The sequence below is a fragment of the Rhagoletis pomonella genome, unplaced genomic scaffold, assembly GCF_013731165.1.
Source record: "Rhagoletis pomonella isolate Grant_MI unplaced genomic scaffold, Rhpom_1.0 Rhpom_scaffold_00005, whole genome shotgun sequence".
Lineage (NCBI taxonomy): Eukaryota > Metazoa > Arthropoda > Insecta > Diptera > Tephritidae > Rhagoletis > Rhagoletis pomonella.
The window spans coordinates 54579710-54601789 of record NW_023458559.1 but is presented as its reverse complement, the minus strand read 5'-3'; the positions used below and the strand labels follow the sequence as shown (position 1 = coordinate 54601789).

General features: G+C 36.7%; 1 protein-coding gene across 1 annotated transcript in view; it reads right to left on the bottom strand.

Moving 5' to 3' along the window:
- Window positions 1-13308: 13308 nt before the first annotated feature.
- Window positions 13309-22080, bottom strand: part of LOC118739248 — a 57118-nt gene continuing 48346 nt past the window's right edge. Inside the window, exons 2-3 of the mRNA XM_036470464.1 lie at window positions 18936-19172; window positions 13309-14544 (exon numbers count right to left, since the gene is read on the bottom strand). Coding sequence (XP_036326357.1) covers window positions 14426-14544; window positions 18936-19172 — 356 coding nt within the window. The 3' untranslated portion in view covers window positions 13309-14425. The remainder of the gene's footprint in view (window positions 14545-18935; window positions 19173-22080) is intronic.

The following is a 22080-nucleotide window of genomic DNA, read 5'->3' as shown; positions in this document are numbered from 1 at the left end:
CTTTTGCAAAATTTTTGCTTCTTATTTACGAAAAAGATCGTTCGGTTTTTCCTCGTTTCATATAAAAAAATTTCGTTCGACCGACTTTTACTTTTATTACAAATTTTCGATACGAACACTTTTCAAATTTTAAGCAGGCCCAACGTTGGGCGCCACTAATGTTTCCTTGTTTAGGAAACTTTAAAAAAATATATTTCAATCCGCGAACTCGCAGACAATAAATAAGAACACAAATTGAGTTCGTTTGCGAATTACGCAAAAGATAGAACCGAACTTTATTTGTAATATCACTCTTATTTATATATTTACAATCATTTACTTAAGAACTATTTCACCATAATGCGTTGGCATTGCATCATGCTATGATGAAATGGCAATATCTTGGACAAAGAAAATATTAGTTACCATTAAATGGAATTTTCCATTAAAAGCGGAAAAAGCATATCAATTACGTTCATGGTCAAAGTCAAATGTGATTTCAATTAGGCAACTGCATAATTGCTGAGTATGCGAAATTGCACTATGGATCTGCAAGATACAAATTATGCTTTTTCCAATAAATAATATTGTTTATATTTCTCGTTGATTGTGCCGCTGTGTGTGGTCTGTCGTTAACTTGCACATATGTATGTCGTTTGTGATCCCTTTGTACATGTGCATATAATAATAGAATCACGTTGTGACTCTATTTTAAAATAAAAGATATTCTTTCTTTAAATTACAAGATCGTGGTTTTTATTCATTAAATTGGTTTTCTACTAAATAAGAGCTGCAAAGGGAAGAATTAAATTATGAATTGGTTATTATTATACTTGCTATCAGGAACATCAGGAACACTGCAATCCTAGAGCTGGATCCGGAACTGGAACTTCTACCTGAACTGGTCACTTTCACTTTAGAGATAGAACTGCCCTCCAAAGTTTGCAAATTCCTCTTTTATACTTTATTCCTGGAGTGGAATTCGATCGCTCCAATTTCATCTTTTGGAATGCAAACATTAATTCCTAGCTATTTCATGCTACTTAACACTTGCAGTGGAGTAAGGTTTATGAGTACTTGTGTTACTCCGGTGATTTACTTTTAATTGCTGATGAGGCGTGAGGTGCACGCTGTTTCACTTGATCTTACTTATGCTTGCAATAAACATGTACGCATGTACATATGTATGTTTATGCATTGTGTAGTCTCGAATTTATGTAGCCGGTGCATGTATGTATGGATGTGTGTACGTTGCCCGCTACTGTGCATTGTGTGGTGTCGAATTAAGTATGTTTGAATATCGGATTAATAGAGTTTGTTGTAGTTGTTGTCGTTGGTATTGGAGATATTGGTGATGACGTTGGGAGTGTGGTGGTTGAATGTGTAACTATATACTTTACAAACACAAATAATGCGACCCAAGTGCAACTATCGCTCGAACATAAAATGTCATGTGCGTGTGCCTGAGGAAAGCAATAGTAACGGCGCAAGGTCCATATTTTATGACCTTTACCCTTTTTAGCGGTAACCACTTATGTAGGTTCATTCACAATGTGCAAACCACATGTGTATAAGTATATGCATATGTAGGTCATATTTACAAAAATTCAACAACTATGCTTCATGTTTAGTCTAATTAATCTATTTTTTAAAGTCTCATAACATTGACTTACCTTATAGTTTCTTGCGTTGAGTGTTGTGTGGAAAAGCTGATGATACGTCTCCATCCCTCACTGCGAAATGTTTAATAAGTTCCGCTTTTGCTTTCTCCCACGTCTGTTTGACTCCAAGAGTTCTTACTGTTTGCAGGGCTCCTTCCTGTATCCTCGTGATTACATGGCGTTGCCTGACTTACTCCCTAGCTACGTCGTTGCTGTCATTGCCTCTAAACTCCATTATGCTGGCTGTTTCCTTGAATTGCTCCGACGCTGCTACTGCCTGGTTTTGCTGTTCTTCCATTTTTATCTTCGTATAGAGATATTTTCCGTATTCTGTGTGCTTTCGTGTGGCTCACTTTCACTGTGACTCAGTGTAAGTTTTATTTTTCTCTATTTTTTTTTTATATAAATTCGCGATGGTATATTACAAGTATAATCCTTCGGGATTTTAGCGATTAGAATTTGATTCGCGGCGATTTTGCGATGATAAGTCCTTTAGATCTTAAAATGAACACAACTCTTACTGTAAGAGATTTTATCATTGATTTTTCTGCCTTGACCTGAAGCCCTTAATCTTATTTCTTACTCAACAGTTCTCCTGTCTTTTGCATAAATAAAAAAGTTTGCAAATTATCCACGTAGGCAGGGCATAATACATATATAAGTACTTCATTCAGTCACTATTGAGAAACTGTGAAAAACTTTGAAAAATAAATTTATTATTTGCTTTGGTGTAATTATTTTACAACTGACATTGGTAAACAAAAACCATAAATCATAGTCCGCGACAAACCCTTCTATCATCATGCAATTCATCATGCAAAAAAAAAACTTTATAGACATAAGTATTATTAATAAAATTATTAAAACTATAAATTTTTTGATGGAAATTATGTACGTATTTTATTTAAGCATTTTCAAATCAAAAATATAACATTTTAAATCTAGTGTACCTTACAGAAAGACTGACCTATGTATTTTGTAAGCAAGTTAAAAAAAATAAATTATGTAGTCTAGATATTAATATAAAATTTAAAATTTTTGTATAAGATTAGTATATAGCATAATATAGATTTTAATACTGCCGGAATTGTAATAAAAAAGAATATAAAATTATGTGAATTCTAAAAGAGTTAGAAGCTTTTATTTAACAAAATGGCGGCGGAAAATGAACCACAGGTAAGCTTTGACAAAAATTCATATTCATCACACCCTTGTTTTATGAAACGTGTGTGCATAGTCTAACTAAACCTGTTTCTAAAGAGTAAAATGCTATCCAGCCGACTTTAATTTAAAATGAAGTCTGATTTTTTAAAAACGATGAAGGATTGAGGCAATTCATTATTATGGGTAGCAGTAATGCACTAATGCACTATTCGACTAACGGCAGATGAGTGTTAAGATGTGTCAGATTTTTGATAAAAATAGTGAAGTTCAAATGCCTTTTTATATATTCAAATAGGCTCATAATTTCGAAAGCCATTACAGAAGTTCATGGGCTAAGTGATAAATTAATAAATTCTGCATACTTTTTGGCGCACTGTTTTCTCACTTGCTAGTAGATGAACTCAGGGGTGAGTAAAGTGGAAAATACTTCAATGCGCTAGTTTCTAATGGCCTAATTATCCATACTTCGCATAAGTTTCAAACTGTCGGGTGAAAATCTGTTGAATGCATTTTGTATGTATTCCGTTACCCAGAAATTAGCAGAGCTTGAAAAAATTTGAGATTTTGTCTCACGTTTTAATTAAGTGACATTTAAATTGCAGTGGTACCAATAGCAATATTTTTACAGAGGTGCATGGAAAGCATATTAGGAGAATTCATGACCCATGTGCAAGGTGCGGTAACCGATCCGAGTGGAGCCTTGGGACACGGCAGAAAGAGAGGGAGCTTCGGTGGGGCCACTCCAACTTTTTCGGTTTAAGGGCTCTCTGAAGTCTGCAGCGTCTGTTCACCAGCAGGTTCGGCTGCAAGCGGGTGTCTGCTTGGAGCAAGCGGCTCGCTATATAAACGTGTATTTGGTTGCGAAACCACCCCCGTCCCAGCAATGGGTGAAGTGCAAAGCAAAGCCTCGGATGAGACCCCCCCTTATGATGGCGACCACGGCAAACGTTTAAAGGACTACGATTTGAGGGCATGCACCTGGAATGTCCGGACCTTAAAGGGGAAGGTGCCTCTGCCCAGCTTGTTGATGTCCTCGTAAGGACAAACGCTGAAATGGGGCCTTGCGACGTCTACTACAGCTGCCATGTAAAGGAGCGCAAATTCGGAGTTGGGTTTGTGGTGGGAGAGAGACTCCGTCGCCTAGTACTGTCGTTCACCCCGGTGGACGAGCGTCTAGCCACAATCCGCATCAAAGCGAGATTCTTCAACATCTCGCTCATCTGCGCCCATGCCCCGATGGAAGGGAAGGATGAGGCATCCAAGTATCTCTTCTATGAGCGCTTAGATCGCACGTACGAGCTCTGCCCCCGTCATGATATCAAAATCGTGCTTGGCGACTTCAATGCCCGGGTGGGCAAGGAAGGGATCTTTGGAACCACCGTCTGAAAATTCAGCCTACACTACGAAACGTCCCCCAACGGATTGAGGCTGATCGACTTCGCCGGGGCCCGAAACATGGTAGTATGCAGTACTAGGTTCAAGCAAAAAAAGCATCCATCAAGCTACGTGGCTGTCCCCGGATCGAAAAATGAGAAACTTAATCGATCATATTGTGATAGACGGAAGGCACGCTTCACCAAACATCGACTCGGACCACTATCTTGTTGCAGCCAAGATACGCACCCGCCTCCGTGTAGCAAAAAATGTGCGCCCATATATGCAAGTAAAGCTTAACGTCGAAAAGCTGCAATCACAACAGACAGCCAGCGCTTTCACTACTCGACTCTCACACCTGCTCTCAGAGAGCACTCTTCAACAACCGACATATGCGAGCAGTGGGACCACATTTCCCGCTCATTTAGTATCGCCGCCGAAGAAGTAGTCGGACAAGTGGTACGATGAGGAGTGTCAGGAAGCTGCAGAAAAAATGTCAAAAGACACCGATGAATGTAGGACACCCAAACTTCGCCTATATATATATTTACAATAATAGAGTAAGTAAACATGAAAAAAACCATTTACTTTAATGCATACCTCAAAAATGCTTAAAAATATCATTTAAAGCGCACCGGGTGAATACACGACTCCGAAATTTTGTCCCTATATTTGTAATAATAACATAAGTAAAGACCCTTAAAATGGCTCTAATCGGTTTATTTTTACGCACAACACCCATGCAAGTGTATACTGAAAAACCTTTAATAAGCCAAAGACCGGTAAGAAAAAGTCCTCGTATTATGCAAAGTGCAAACTTGTGCCGCTGTGGTGTAGTAGTAAGCAGTACGCGCTTCCACTCCGCAACGTCTGGGTTCAAGCCCTGATCAAAACAACATCGCAAAAAAATATAGAAAAAAATGGGGTTTTCTTAACAGCGGCCGTCCCTCGGCATGCATTGGCAAATCTCCGAGTGCATTTCTGCCATGAAAAACAGCTGCTCATAAAAATACAACCGCCATTCGGAGTTGGCATAAAACTGTAGGTCAAGGCGCACGCCACATATCGGAGGAGAAGCTCGGCCAAACACTAACGTATGTGTAAGCGCCAATCTATTGTTGTTATTAAACTTGTGCAAACTGAGTTATTCAAAAATGGAAATCTGAAACTCTCTATGTATATGTATCTATATAAAAATGATGCCTCACGGCGAGTAAAACTGTTTCTATTTGAAGGTTGAAACCAGAAAAATTTAATTTTTAGGCAAAATGCGTCAATTGCTGTAACAGATAATAAAATATAAAGTAAAAAATTAATAACTTACCCTGTTATACATAACAACGTCGTTTAAAAGTTAAATGAGTCTCTACAAAAATAATTGCAGCTGGGATAGATTACTTATTAATTCTAACTAGTATAGAAATAATTCGTGCTATATCACAACAAAAAGGTCGAAAACATAAAACAAGATATAGTACATTGAATTAAGCAATGCAAGGACAAAATGCTCATTCCTTTAAATTAAAGATTTAAGTATGTATACTGGACGGAAAATCAAGTAATGTAATGACATTTTCAATAATTAGACATAAATATGACTCTTATGATAAACATTAAATGGCATAATTGCACTCGGATGTTCCACGAAGAAAATGTTGCATTATTTCAGAGGAAAGTTATCTGTTATTTGCAGTCTTATTCCCCCGTCAATGAGTACGTGGAAACGACTAGGCAAAGAAAAGGGTTAAAAATGCTTTCGCACCACCAAACGCCTTCCCGTAGGCAGAAATTACACATATTCAGTAGCAGGCTTACTCCCGATTATCTTTAGCACTTCCGTAGGCTCTCCTTCCGGGTTGACACGGAGTTGCCAGTTCATCATCTGTTGGTTTTCTAAAGATGGTAGTTGGGCACTAACACTCGGCATCACTAGCTTGTGTCATAAACCCCAGGAGTTTGCATTTATGTCGCATTGGAACTGCTCCCATTTATTTGGACTCATCCTAGTAACAACTATTTATTTGGGGTTAATTCATTCGAATATAGAACCCGGTCCAATTCCGAGGCAGGTTTTTGGGTAAATATCGCTTTAAGCTCAACGTCAAAAGAAGTTACGCAAAAAAAATTGGCGATTATTCAAGCCCACACTAAAAGCCATCAGGAACGAATAGTGCGCGCTGCATTTATCACTTTGCCAGTTGACAACTTACATATATACAAAACGGGGAAACGAAAAAGCAGCATTTACCGCTAAGTAATGGAAGTAGCGGCAGCAACCGTTATACGGAACGATATTTTTAGCAACGGTGTTCACAGCTACGCTAGCGTTTATAGTAGAATTGAGATAAACGCGCTGTTGTAATGGAAAAAAACATACATACATGCGGCTTGATGTGGAATTCAACGCTCACGATATACACGCCCTTGGCTATTCTAGCCGTGGTGAGCAAGGTTGCAGCGATTGGCGCTCTGACACTGAATCCAACTAACTTTTGCAACAAGACACACTACATAATTTAAAATGTGGTTGAAGGCGTTGCAGTGGCGCCGAGGTGACGACAAAACTTCTCTTCCTCTCTATACAGGCACGCCACCGCCCAGCGGACAGAACCAGGTATCTAAACGGCAGGCAGCACAGAAAACGAATGCAACTTCGCGCTATTTCGCGCGCCCCACCACCACCGCTCACCCACCCACTGTCTGTGCGCGCGTGTCACAGCTGTTTCGCCTAAGTCGCAACGTCGTCGTGGGCTTGTGTTGTAACACTACATAGAAATTAATTGAAATCGATTGCCATAAATGGTGAATTTAACACATTGGCAGCAGCCAGTGCTACATAGGATTTCATAGATACTACATACATAAATCTTTTCTTATAAATCGTTACGCGTGCCGCTCGCTGGCAGGCAGTCAATTCGATTTCTTTCCCCTCAGCGCCACAATGGCGCTTGCTCCGCTCCTTGTCTGTGCAAAAATTTAAATTAGTTTAGCTCGCGGAACTGGCAGACAAGAATAGCCGCGGCAAGTGGCATGCAACGTCCAGCATTCAAGATGCGACGCCAAAACAAAATGTGATGATGAATTACGCGTATGCAGCAGATTATGTAAGTGGATTAGACGCTCGAATAAGGATAAGGTGGAGCTGGCTTTGCGGTCGCGAATTGCTTGCCACCAGCCCTCGCAAGGATGTGTCTCGGCAGACGCCAGCCCTTCCGTTCTAATTATTCGCAGACATATTACTGCACACCAATCTCTATTTTACTACTTAGTTCGCTTGCACAGCGTATTCTGTTTCTGTTCTGCCATGTTACCTTAATTTGACATTTGTTATCGCTTTGATTAGTGAGGCATTATGAATTCTTATACTAATTTGCTGTGACGGCTCATTTGCTTTGCGGCATCTTTGCTCTGTGCGCCCTCCACACCCTTATGGCCTAATACTTTTTTGCCAGCTTCATCGCTGCCGCTTCTGATGCACTACGTTTAGGCCTGTGCGCGTACATACATACATACATACATATGTATGCCTGCGTCGCTGCGTGAAGGCTACAGCCGCCACATTTCAATCATTTGCGAGAATTGGAGCTGCGTACGGCGGGAATATTGCACCGATAATAGCGATATCTGGGTAGGTAAGTTATTTATATGCAGCAAAATCCAGATCAACAACACAAAAACCGCAAAACATTTCGTGTTAACCAGATACTGATAAACATACAAATATTTTAAGATTTTGAAAGCGAAAAGAAGTAGTAAAATATTGATTCTTTCTCATTATCGAATATGAGTTTGACGTAACTTAAGTATTTTGAGATTGCATTTTTATTAGCTGCTGATAAAAGATATGAAATCATTTTTTGGCGGCTTCACAACAGTGTGAAATTTCGCTGGATTTTTCGATATATTTTTTTTTGGGTTTTCAGGATGCATTTGAAGTTTTTTGAAAAATTTTCGGTGCTTTTAGAGATTTTTGTTAAGTGATTCAATATTTTACTTGAGTATTTAAATCCATTCTGGAACTTTATCGAAAGATTTTAGATTTTTTCCAGCCCGCTTTATAATTTTTCACAACTTTTCGAAAAAAAAAGAATTAAGAATTTGTCATGTTTTCTGGATGTCGTGGCAGTTTTGGCATAATTTTGATTTTTTTCGTAATTTTTCCTAACTTCTCGTGTTTTTTATTTGGGAATTTGTATTTTTTGTAAATTTTTGGTATTTCCTTGGGGTATTACAGAATTTTCAGGAACTTTGGATTTTTTCGGAATTCCTCGGACTCTGTCGGAATTATTTTGATTTTCGCTTATTTTCTTTTCTTAAATCATTAGAGATTTTTTTAAGTCATGTTTTTAGAGGGACCTTTGGCGATGTATTATAACTTTTCACTTTACTTGGATTTTGTAGAAATATGTTGACAAACTTCTGGCTGAATTTTCATTTTTGGTTCACAATTTTTTACATGCATATAAAATAATATATAATATTCATTTACATTTATGTTTTCCTTAGAAAAAAAGGACAAGAATTAAAAAACTTATGCTCAGTAAGATTCGCGGTTTAAAGTCAATCGCATTAGTGAGGAATCCGGAATTCAAGAAATGATAAAGTAATTCGATAAGCTTGAAAAATTACAAATAATAGTTTAAGAATGTAGTCATGTCATAAATTATGGGTATTTCTTGACTAATTGTTTTTTTTAGTATTGCCATTTTAAAATTTGTCGTTCAATTTTAAATGATGCCAAATATAATGCTAAAATTCCTAGCAAATAATCGAAAATGATTGAGCCATCCTTGCAAGCAGCGTACAATATTCCAAGCTTTCTAATAAGTTCATAACTATCCTAAAGCAAACTAGTTTCCATTAGTTAAGCTCCTCACCAATTAGCAGTGCATTTCTTAAAGAAAAGTAATTTTTTAAGTCCTCAAACAATCAGAAAAGAAAGAAATATTTAAATTCCTAAATTTTACTGCTAATTTTGTGTTCGAAAACCGCTCGAGCGCGAAAAAGCTATTAGAAAGTACTTGTAAGGAAGGCATACAAATAATTTGCAGGAAGCTACCTATATACATACTTACGTACAAGTAAATTTGTGTCATACTTACTTCATGTTTGTTCTTTCCTTAAACTCTATTATCGCTTAAGAAGCATCGAATGCCAGATAGCCATAAACGACATTAACACCTTTTTCAAGGTCAGCCTCATATGGAACCGAGACATAGAGATATTGCAGGGAATTGCAAGGCCGATCAGTAATCCAGGAAAGGTAGCAACCTTTGACTGATTGATAACAGAGTTAAAATTGGGATACCCGTTCCCTTACGTTTCATAAGAACTTCAAAATGGTTACATGAAATATACTCAATGAGGTTTCAGTGGTATTACACCGGATTTTTAGGGTCTAAGTGAGTTGGTGTAGTGGACTGCCTGCCACATTAACCTAACCTAGCAGCGAAAATGGCCAAAAATATCAACTTGCATGCGTTTTGTAATCTTCTAACATCTCAGAAGGGAATGAGGCCGCTGACATTATGAAGGACAATCAAAACATTCGAGCTATGTACCACTAAGTGACTCAAGCACATCGTTCTTGTGAAATTTTAAAGTCTTTCTCTAAAAAAAAAGCTTTTAAAAATATTTTTTCCTCAAGCCTCTTATTAGGTTGGGTCTTTAGGAAACTTAGTATCATGTGGTCAAAAAGCATACGAGACTAAGAGTATAGAGAGCGTAAGGAGGAATTTTATTTACCTAGGACTACTTCCAGACTTCATACATTATGTACTACATACATACACAGGTATCTACAATAGGGTGGCCCTTAAAATCAAATTAAATAATTTTTTTCAGTCTCACCCTCTCAATCTCATATTGGTCTCGATTGGAGTCTGTTAAGGCGTGGCGCTAAGGAATCAAAGGTCAGATGTCTCTATGGACTCAAAAAATTATAAATATATATATATATATATTTTTTTCATTTAATACCCAAAATCTATAATAAATACTAGTCGTTTAATACGTCTTCATAACGCAATCTGAAGTTTGACCCCAGTGCGACACGCTTTAACCGACTTCAATCGGACCAAAATATATATGTGGTATCATCGGCTATGGTAGTATCGATTTTGGGTATTAAATAGATAAAAAATATTAATTTTAAGTGTTTGAGTTTCCATAAAGGAATCTAAACTTTGCCCCCTGTGCGACATGCGTTTACCGTCTCCAGCGGGGCCAAAATTTATCTTCGACTATTTAAGAGCCACCCTAATGTATATATGTAATTCAGTCAAATCAGTTGAATTCAGAAAGAAAAATTAAGCGTCAACTGAAACCTTACTTCTATGCCATGATATAATTGCACCTCTTTATATCAGCAGTCTTAATTTGCAACCAATGCGACGTCCATAAACAAGTCATAATGTGTACATATCTATATGAGTCCGAAAGGAGAAGGGAAAAGAAATATGAGTTTCAAAAACAAAAGATGTGTGTGTATGAAGCCTACAAAAGTCATATAAGAGCCTCAAAAAGAGTCTGAAATTATTGACATATGAGTTCAAAATGTTCCGTATATGAGGCCAATAAGAGTCCAATATGACTCGTATTGGGGCTCACGTGATGTACGAATTTAAGCTCATATAAGCCGACCTTCGGCGGAATGGAAACACCTTCATTTCGGACTCTTAAATGAGCTCAGGACTCCCCAAAGACTCAGTTATGATTCCAAATGTTTGCTGGGTTGTCTCTTGCTCGTCGTTTCGCTCCCGTCTGTACATGTTTTGTTGCTAAATATAAAAGACTCAAATGACTTAATTCATTCGACAGAACCCTTGGTGTATGTGCTCGCACTCCAAGAGGAGGTGCAATGGTGTCTCTTTGGCGGAGTCGCAGAAGCGAGATAAGTCGCTTGACCAGATCTCCACGTTAAACAACTGACCTCTAAGCCTTCAATGACCCGTAAAAATGCCCATTATAATTCTTAGCCTTGGGGAGGTTTATAAGTAGCCTCTTTTCCCTTAGATTGTACCCGTAATAAGCTCTTAGCTAAACGAAGTCCCGTAATGTTTCGCCAATGCAGTTTCCTCAGTTTATTGTCTTCCTTCCAGAGCGCCTCCTTTATCATACTGCGACCGACCGCAAAAAAGGGCTCCGGTCCTATCGGGGTCGAAACAACAGCCAACCTGGATATGTCATCAGCTTCTTCATTTCCTTCAACACTCATGTGCCCTGGTAGCCATATTAGCCAAAGAGGATTTGGCCTCGAAGGATGAAGAGGCCATACTCGTGACCTAACTATCACTTAGTGTAAGTATCCGCTACCGTCTACAATTCCTACGAAGGTTAATCTCTGCGCACTGACTGATAACATAAACTTCCGCTTGGAAGATGATTGGGAAGATCTCCAAAGGAACGGAAAGTTTTAGCCTAGGGCAGTGCCAGGCAAAATACAAACGCATGCATAGGAGACTCAGCGCATTTAGCCTCGCAAGGTACCACGTAGATGCCTGACATTGGTCTAGGGCCATATACGCCTGCTCCAGAGGTCTAAGAGCCTTGCTATTGGTATTGACTTTGAGGTATCTTTCGAAGACCACTACACTGTGCATATCATATCTAGGGAACAGCAATATTGACAGCTGGGAGCCTAGCTTGTCCCTGTTCCTGGATGATAATACCTTACCTTTGCCAAAACCCTCTCTCGAAAAGTTTAAGAGAGTTCTTGTGTCGCCTGTTCAATTGTAATATGCAGGTGCTCCTTCAAGGATTATTTCAGCGCTACCGTCGGACATGTACGTTTAGGCTTCGTGATGCAATCACATTGGTAAGGGACTGCCTTGCCGTAGCCAAAGTAGTCCTGGATAGCAAAGATACTGGCCCATACATTTCTGTTGGTCATACAATCATGGTAGATACCTTAGAATCCTCGGGGTGCACCCTAGGATCTTCCCCGCTAGACACCTGCACCCCATCAGCGCTCTCGTAGCGTTGGAAGTGGCCGCCTCAACGTAAGTGCTCCACAGGAGTTTTGAGCCCAGGATAAGACCCAGATACTTAACCTCTGTGACGACATTGACTGCGACCCCATCCAAGCCTAGGTTCATCATATCCTCAATAGTTTTTTACTTGGTAAAAGTACAATGGCCGCCAGGTTAAATCCTCTTTGAGCGCGTAAGCTTCCCCCTAGCAACAATGAAATGATGATCTTCCTTTTGTGGCCATTTAGATCTGGCTTTGCAATAGCCAAACGCATCCTTCTTTGACTAAACTCCACAGGCCCTTCATAGGTTTTCTGTATGCATACATAAGTACTTAGTAATTGTAATGTTTCCTAAATTTCTTAACAAAACTCACCGTATTTAATGCCCTTTAAAAAACTTCGAAATTTTTCTTATTGCATTTCGATATTTTATTTTAATATTTCATTTTTTTTCGCACAAAATTACAGTTTCTATAAAAAAGTCATAAAAAAAAAATTGCTGAATTCTTACATATACAACTAAACAACTTTATTGAATTCATATGCTTACATTTGATGCATACAAATACATAGTTTACACATACGAATATGGAAGCGCTTATTGAAATACATATACAGCTACATATTTACTGTTATGCAATTAAACTAAAATTTCACGTAATCATTATTATTATTATTTCATATTTTGTTTTGTTGTTAATAGTTATTTACAAGTAGTAGTTACTTACTGTGTGCACATATGTACATATACATACATATAAAGGTGTGTAAGTAAAGCCTAGTCTAAATAATCGATATAAAAATTTAACAATTACGCTTTTCTACTCGCTTGAGGTGTGAATGAATTTAATAAAGTGCAAAAAATTACGATTTTTCATTGTCTTCTCTTCATACCTCTTTCTTATTATTTACTTTCGCACCTCTCTTCGCGCCACATATAAACGTTGTACGCGCATTGCATTTTTGGTGGCACTTCACGTTCGAAGTTAAGCGCCGGCATGGAGCGTGAGGAAAGCAACTAGCGCGAATTATTGCCAAGGCTGATACAGCGCAGAGAAATTGCCAATCGAAATAAAAACGGAAAGTAATTTAGCAAATGCTATTCGATACGCTACGAATTTTTTTTTTCCAATTGTTTGTTTCATTTTTTTTTTTTTGCTTCTCCATCGTTAAATTTTGCTTGCCTTCACATTGCCCATCAGCTTACGCAATTAAGCGCTTTCACTGTGCCGCTCTGTGGTTTATGCCACGCCGCCAAGTAAACTCCTCAATGCCTGAACAGTCGAACTCCCCATTGGCTTTCGTTGCTCGTTTACGCATCGCGCTGCGCTGCAGCGCTGCCACTTTCCGTTTCACTCGCTATGCTACTCGCATTTATGTATGTACTCGCTGTTAATCGGCCATCACTAATTGGGCAGCGCGCTAATAATCGCGTGAAAATTATGGAACATTAAATGAGCTTAACTTAATTTCTTACTGCTCTTAGCCATTTTTTTTTGCTACATATGTATGTACATACATATAACATATACATACATATATATTAACTTCCTTGACTTAAATACATACTTACAACTACTGCATTTATATGTGCCTAAATAACTTTAATTGCCCCTAATTCGCTATGAGTGTTGTGTATCTTAAGTTTATAAGTAAAACAAGTATGTCTGTGCTTACATAGAAAAATAAAAATAAAATTCAAGTCTTCAGCTTTGGGCGAGCATTTTTTTTTTGTTTTTGTAACTTTTCACTTCCTTCTTTAGCACTAAAACTAAGTTTTTAAAATTCCTTCTCAAATTTCGATTTATTTTCGCTTAAGCTTAACTTCATTTACATAAACATACATATAAAAATGTAAATATTTAAGCTATGATTGACATTTAAAATTAAAGTTTTGCTTATCGCTTACACTCCCTGGGAGCAGATGTGCACTGTGGAGTACTTCCTCTATCAAACGAGTGCCTTCGTTACATATGTATGTACTTATGTATATTTAAGTACATATGTACATTTAATATTTTACTTCTTAATATTAAATTAAAATTATTTCGATAAAAATAATAATAATAATAAAATTACTTTATGAGTTTTCAACTTACTTTAGCGTTTCGTATTGCATTTAAGTTATACTTTTATACTTTGAGTTGCTCAGTGCTCGGCTGTCGAGCGGTTGCTGGTACGAATGAATATACTCCGCCAGCTAACTGATCTTCTTTCGCGCATAGTTTAATCGTTAGATTTTTGTGATTTTCCTTTACGGTCGGAAAGTGTATTCTTAGTACATCATACCCGGATGTACTGCACCGCCTCGCTGAAAGTACACGTTCGGATTACTGCTCAGTGTTGGTTCCAGCGTCGTGTAAAGATTGGTCTCATCGGGTCGTATAAATAGACCTGTTGAATGAAAAATACACAAAAAAAAACAACGGCATTAATAAGATTCTATGGTGAAAAAGTACAGGAAATTTAAGAAAAAGCTTAGTGCTTTGATTAGGAGGAAACCATTACCAATGAAGTCACAAAAAAGTTAAGCTAATTCTGAGTAAGCTAACTCTTAAGTATCAACAGGGTTGTGTATTAGTTAGCTCAAGAAAAAGTTGTGGAATATTTAGGCTGTTAATATTGTTCAAGATAGGTGAAGAAAAAAACTGGTAATAGGCACCTCTAAACACTTCAAAACCGAAAAAGTCAGAAAAGATGTAACTATTCACGGATTTTTTGTTTTGCTTTTGATTTAAAAAACTATATAAGTTAATCTCAAATGACCACCATTGAGACTTTCGTCTAAAATAAATCATGTATATTGGATTTCTGTATAAAAACGAGACCCACCCATTCTTAAATTACCACCAACTATACTAGACGGCTTCCAGAACAGATTCCCCATCGAACCGGATCAGTGTTACCAGGGAGTGAAGAGGAAAAAATTATCACATTTATTTCGTTATGCAATTAACTGTGCTATGAAACGCCAGATCATTGGAGAATTTCAAGAACTTCTTAATGGATATAATACTATCATTAGGTTAATTGAGACGGCAATGGAAATATGCCTTCTTACGACCATCAGACTATAATATTAACAGAAAAATGTGTCCCTGGAAATCATGAACGTGAATTGTTGGCGAAAATGCTAGCCTAAAAGTTGTCAATAAAAATAATAATTTTGGGCGGGACGAAGTTCACCGGCTATGCTAGGATCTATGTGTCCTCTATGGAGACTCAAAAAATTAAATATATTTTTTTCATTCTATACCCAAAATCGATACTACTAAAGTCGAAGAAATCACGTATAAATTTTTGTCCCAATTTGAGTCGGTAAAGACGTATTCATAGCGTAATCCAATCGGGGCCAAAATATATATGTGATATCTTCGACTATATTAGCATCCCCGTAGGGCTTGAGGCTTAGGAATTCTGATGTAAAAATTTGCTTCCTTACATTTAAAGACCACCCTAATCTATATACATGAAAGAGAGGTAGCATTGGACGTAAAAACCTGGTTAGCCTATTAACCTATTAACGGATGTGCCGAAGTTGGGTGGCATACATATGTGTCAGAGATACTTTCTAATAGAAACTATCAGTATCCAAGCTTCTAGTCTTGTTTCCGGGCTGGACATTAACAAAAACCGCGAAGTCTGTTCTGACTTTTCCAAGTTGGATATGGAAACAAAACGAATGGGTCTGGTGGTAAACGAGGACAAGACGAAGTATCTCCTGTCATTAAACAAACAGTCAGCACATTCGCGCCTTGGCACCCACGTCACTGTTGACAGTTACAATTTCGTGAGAGTAGAAAATTTCGTTTACTTGGGAACCAGATTTAACATCGATAATAATATCAGCATGGAAATCCAACGCAGAATCACTCTTGCCAACAAGTGCTACTTTGGACTGAGTAGGCAATTCAGGAGTAAACTCCTCTCTCGGCGTACGAGAAACACACTCTATAAGTCACTCATCATGCCTGTGCTGGTATATGGCGCAGAAGCATGGACAATGGACATGGCGGCTCTTGGAGTGTTTGAGAGAAAGATTTTGCAGAAGATTTACGGGCCTTTAAGCGTTGGCGACGGCGAGTACCGCAGACGGTGGAACGATGAGCTGTATGAGCTTTACAACGACATGGCCATAGTGCAGCGAATTAAAATACAGCGGCTCCGCTGGCTTGGTCATGTCGTTCGAATGGACACCGACGCTCCAGCTCTGAAAATATTCAACTCGGAGCCACCTGGAGGTAGCAGAGTAAGAGGGAGGACCATATTTAGCTGGCGATTTTTATTTTTACGTTTTTAAGCATTTAAAAAAGAATATTTTTAAAAGCAAATATAAACAGTACCGAAAGCCAAATGATGGCCAGGGCCTTTATGAATCCTATTGTCTGTTAAAAATTAGTTCGATGTTTTAAAAAAGTTTTTTTATATCAGAATTACCTTTTTAGGTTTGGGAAAGAAATAAAGTTAGATCGTAAACGTTTCTGGCAATTTATAAAGAACAAAAGGAATTTCCAATATAGTGCAATACTCAGGCGAATTTGCTTCTGACGATCAACAAATACGTAGTTTAATCGCAAAATTTTGCCAGTCACAACATTAAGCAATGCAAAGACAGATGCTATGGTGGGCATCACAAGCCCAAAATTTTCCGCTGAGCAGGTTTATCAAGCTCTTCGGCCATTACCTAATAACCCTGTTGTTGATGAACTGTGCATCGGCGCCTTCCCTTCAACTTTCAAGAATTTTTAACAACAAATTTTTTACAAGAATGGAAAATATACCACTGTTAAGTCGGACACCAAGTCTGATGTTCAAAAATACTTGACTATGACTCGACAAACTAGATCAATTGAACTTTCTCAAATAGTTTAGCCCTTATCTGGCCGATAGAATTCAGTTCGTTCACATAAACAACACAAATTCAGGTGTTATATAGACTGCGTTAAATTTCAGGAGGTATTACCAAAGTTAGAGACTTGATGTGAAACTAATACCAGGCATATGAACACGATTGGTAATTCTGATCTGTCAGGAATTCACGGGATTTAAATTCAACAACAAGATGTGGTTTTCCAAGCACATTGACTTTATAATTGTCAAATCTAGGTCGTTGCTTGGATTTGTAGTAAGAAATTCCAAAGAATTTTGTGATCTATTTGCACTTAAAAATCTATACCTCTGCTTTATTTGATCCAACCTTGAGTACTATGGTATATTCTGGGATCCTCACTCTACCGGATGTTCCTTAAAAATCGAACAATTTCAGAAACGATTCACCAGGTATGCCATTCACTGCCTTAATTGGAATGGTAACATACCTGAGTATAGAAGTAGATGCATCTTATTCCGGCTGCTAACATTAGAAACACGTAGGAAATTTTATTCCATAATATTTTTAGTGACAGACCATATTAACTGCCAATTTCTGCGGGAGTTAATTATTTTTAATTGTTCCACGCGTGACTTAAGGTCATCTTGTACATTTCATATTCCTTATTGTACGACCAACGGACATTGCGAATGTCCACGCTAAGTAATTTTGTTCTTTATTTGTGTTATACTCTCCCTGAGCAAACAAATACGCAAACAAAGCAGCGAACTACTTCATCCGCGGTAGCCGAGTGGTGATGGCTGCGTACTACAGGTCCTGCAGGTCCCAGGTTTGATCCTCGGTTGGAACGATTGCGAAACAAATTCTGCTTTTATTGCTACTTTATTTTTTTTTTATATATATTTAATTATATTTATTTTATTTTCGTTTGTTTTATTTTATTTCGTGTTTTTTTTTATTAATAGTTAAATTAAATTTTTAGAGTTTATTTTTACTAAAGTCAAAAAAACTAATTAAAAACAACTTAAAAAATATATAGAAGTTATAAGTGAATGAATAAAAAAAATGAAATGAATATTCTACTGGCCATGGGATTCGAACCTACGACCTCGCGTCTCGTAAATCCGCATTATTGCCATCTGTCAAGGCACAGTTTTGATCAGATCAATTGCGGTGGTTATCCGGACCAACGTTGCCGTCTGTCTATGCTTTTAGGCACTCGAATGAAATAGGTAGTCGTCAATTGGACTTTGTCTCGGAAAGTAGGACAGTTTTACGAATAAATTAACTGCACTACTTCATAGCTTCTACTACTACTACTACACTACTAATAACAATTGCTAATGTAGTTCTAATAATCTACATGTGTTCAACTAATTGATGAAATAAATAAAACGAATAAAGAAAAAATAAATTTATGAAGGCTTTGGATTCCCCTTGAACAGCAAAAGGTTTATAAAAATGGACGTTTTTAAAGTAGTAGTGGAAAAAATATATGTACATATATGTATGTATGTATAACACCTTCACCACTACGAGTATCAAAACGTTTAAGGTCGAAGATCATTATAATAATTTTTTTTTTTTAGTTTTTTGCTCCAATTACATTTATCCCAATGCATATGTTCGACATACGTACATATACATATATGAGCCGTTTATTTTGAGATTGACATAAGTTATTTCACACCGCTTGACTTCTGTAACTATTTACTTGTATCTAAACCCGTCTTTTATCTGCTAAACTTCATTATGCAAATGTACCACAATTTTTCATTAGTCTATGGCGGTAGAATAATTAACAGATGCATTCAGTTAGAAGTAACAAACCGTTTAAGCACAAGAGGCGGAAATGACTTATGCTCTTTTGAAAGTAAACGGCTCATATACATTACTTGTATAAAGTTGTATAATATTGGATGTAATAAAAAACAAAATCCAATACAAACCTTACCTGGATACCGGAGTGTCTGTGCGATGTGTGCTTGTGTCATTGACGATAGGGAATTGCCCAATTGTTTGAGTGTCGGTGGTGAAGGCAATTGTGTCAACGTTGGCGGTGGAATTGGTGGTGGCGGTGGTGGTGGGGGTTGTGGGTAAAAACAAAACGGGTGCGCTGATAAATGTGCTGGAAAATAGTGATACATACGTGTGTAGCTCGGTGGTGCAGCGGTGACCAAGGCAACACGATCTGTGCGTTGCGTTTGAAATTTAAATTTTGATTTTTTTTTCGAATAATTATTTATAATACAACAATGCATGCGCGGTTATTTTTTATACAGAATTATTTTATTTTTTTTTTTGCAAACACCGTTAAATACAAAAAAAAACAAAAATCCAACAAAGGCAATGAAGCAAACACCATTTTATTTTATTTCCAGTTTATTTAATTTTTTTTTTTGTAATTTTTTATTTTTGCAATTTTTAGTTTTGTGTTGTGCAGACGCGCGCGACCATTGAACCAAAAGCATTTTGCCAGGAGTTGGTTGGTGGTACCCAAAATATGAAAATATAAACAAACACACAAACACATATAAATATTTATGCACAATTTTATTGATGATTGTGTGATGGTGGTGGTGGTGATGATGATGATGGTTTGATTGATGATTGTTTTTATAAAAGTGCAAGCATGAGTGTTTATACAAATGAAATTAAATATTTTTTTAAGTTTAGGATTTGCATTTTGGTTTTCGTAGTAACAATAGTTTTGAATATTTTAAAAATTATTCGTTTTTTTTTTTGTAACAATGAAAAATTTTTAGTTTTTGAATTAATTTTTATTTGTTTCAAGTCAAGTTGGCCAATTAATTGCGATTTTTAGTAACATAATTTTTAAATTGAAAATTTTAAAGAATTTCCGTTTAAATAATTTGATGTGTATTTATTTAACAAATGAAGCGTTGTTTTTTTTTTTTAATTATTTTCAATTGACACGAATTGTTTTATTAAGCGTTACATCATTTGATGTGGTGGTTGTTGGTATGGTGCGCAAAAAGCCAGTGAATATTGATGGATTTGTTGGGTTGTTGGTGATGTTTGGTGTTTGATGTCAAAATGAGTGATGTGATGAATAAGATAAAAAACATACACGAAATGGATGGGCAATGGAATATACAAATGCGGATGTATTTCACTTTTATAAACAAAAATATTCAAAATGAAATAAATAAATTTTTTTTAATTAAGTTGGGGGTGGAACTCATCGCAGCAGTGTGGTTTTCATAGCTTTTTTATATTTATTTGAGCATAATAACATTTGAGCAAATTGAAACGGGTTTTCATGATTTTTTTTTTTGTTTATTATAAAGAATGTATGAATGCGTGCTTAGCACTTACATATGTACGTGGCTTGAATACATATGAAATAATTTTTACTGATAATTTTCGCAGAAAAGAAAGAAAATATTGAATCACGCTGTAAATAACGAAAAAATATTTATCGATTAATTTTTTGTATTCTTATTGATATCGTACTTATTATTATCGTTATCGCTATCGCTATCGCTATCGCTATCGCTATTGCTATCGGTGTCAACATCGTTGCGTTTATCGATAAAATTTTCATTCTTGTTATCAATAGCATTTTAGTCATCGTTATCGGTATACTACTATTTTTTAATTGCAGTTAATTTATTTTGTTATAGCTCCAAATAAAGTTATCGATTTCTTGATCAATTCCCTTATCGATATTTTCAGCAACATCGACTTTTTTAAACTATGTTCACATATCAATATTACCTCAATCAAAGCTCGTTTTTTAATCACCCCGTTTACACAGGCAAATCTCAGATTATTAGCCGTCAAATTTGTTGTGCTTGTTATTCTCACATCTCAAGGAAAAGTTATGTTTCTTCTCTGTGCCACCGTGATTACGTTTTTCTGCTATCTTAAGCAATATAGATATATTTTAACATAACATTTTATTAAAAAATACCTTTAAAACCCTCTTTTCCTTGCTAGCGTCCATTTTTGTTTACTTTTACATTTGCCATTTCTCCCCTTCTTCGCAAAAACAATCGATAAAACGAGGATGGACACCGAAATGTTATCGGTTAAATCTGAGATTATTTTATAATTACAGATTAACAAGGGAAGAATTGTAAATGGCTAATCTCTTTTTCTAATTACAGATTAGGAAGTTAAGCTCGAAAATGAGGATAATCTTCTTATATGTGAACCTAGTATTACCCTCATAGCATAGCTACAGCAAGCTTACAGGCACATCAGAACTAAGACCACTAGTAAAAAGTGCTAATTTTTACACCTATTTAGTATAAAGTAATTCACATGATACATATGTACGTACATACATATTTATATTATTGGCTTTTACTTCGTCAAATAATATAGTCGAGTTCGCTGCTTAAGTCTTTTGATACGCACTTCACACCGCTCACACACACACACACACACACACACAACATTGGAGAGCACAAGAACGACATGTAGCCAAAACCTATTCACAAAATTAAGACAATAATATAATTCCTCTTTAGTTTTAAACACCTTAACATGATGACCATTTAGCAGCTTCATTCACTTACTAATTTGTTAACTACAGTAGTCACATGGAGCGACTGTCAAGCCTCAAGCGGTGCTGCTTGTTAGAAAATACCGTTCTGTGCCCCTAAAAGCAGTTAAGTGCGCCGCAGGTACACTACCTAGACTCTGCTTTTATAATTAAAATATATTCAGTGAAATTAGTTTTTTCTTTGGAACTCAACGAAAATTGGGTTAATGGTGCAGCGATGCGCAAGCCTACTAACATTGTAACCAAGTTGTGATATTGTAAAGCGCATCAAATGGTTTCAACCACAAACATACATCGTATGTATATATATTTCAAAATAGATATGTAGATACACTAATTAGTTCGCTAAGCTTTGTTGGCTTTTTAAAAAAAGAAAAAAGGGTTAACAAGATTGTTATATTGATTAGTTTTAATTTAACGATATTTTCTTTTCTTTTAAATGGGTCACAAATCTTGAGTGATGATGAAGATTGATGATGTGATTGATTGATTTATTGTAGACGTATTGAAAGTCGATCAGACATTTAGTTCAGCGGCGATGGCGAGATACTTTTTCGTTGGCTGA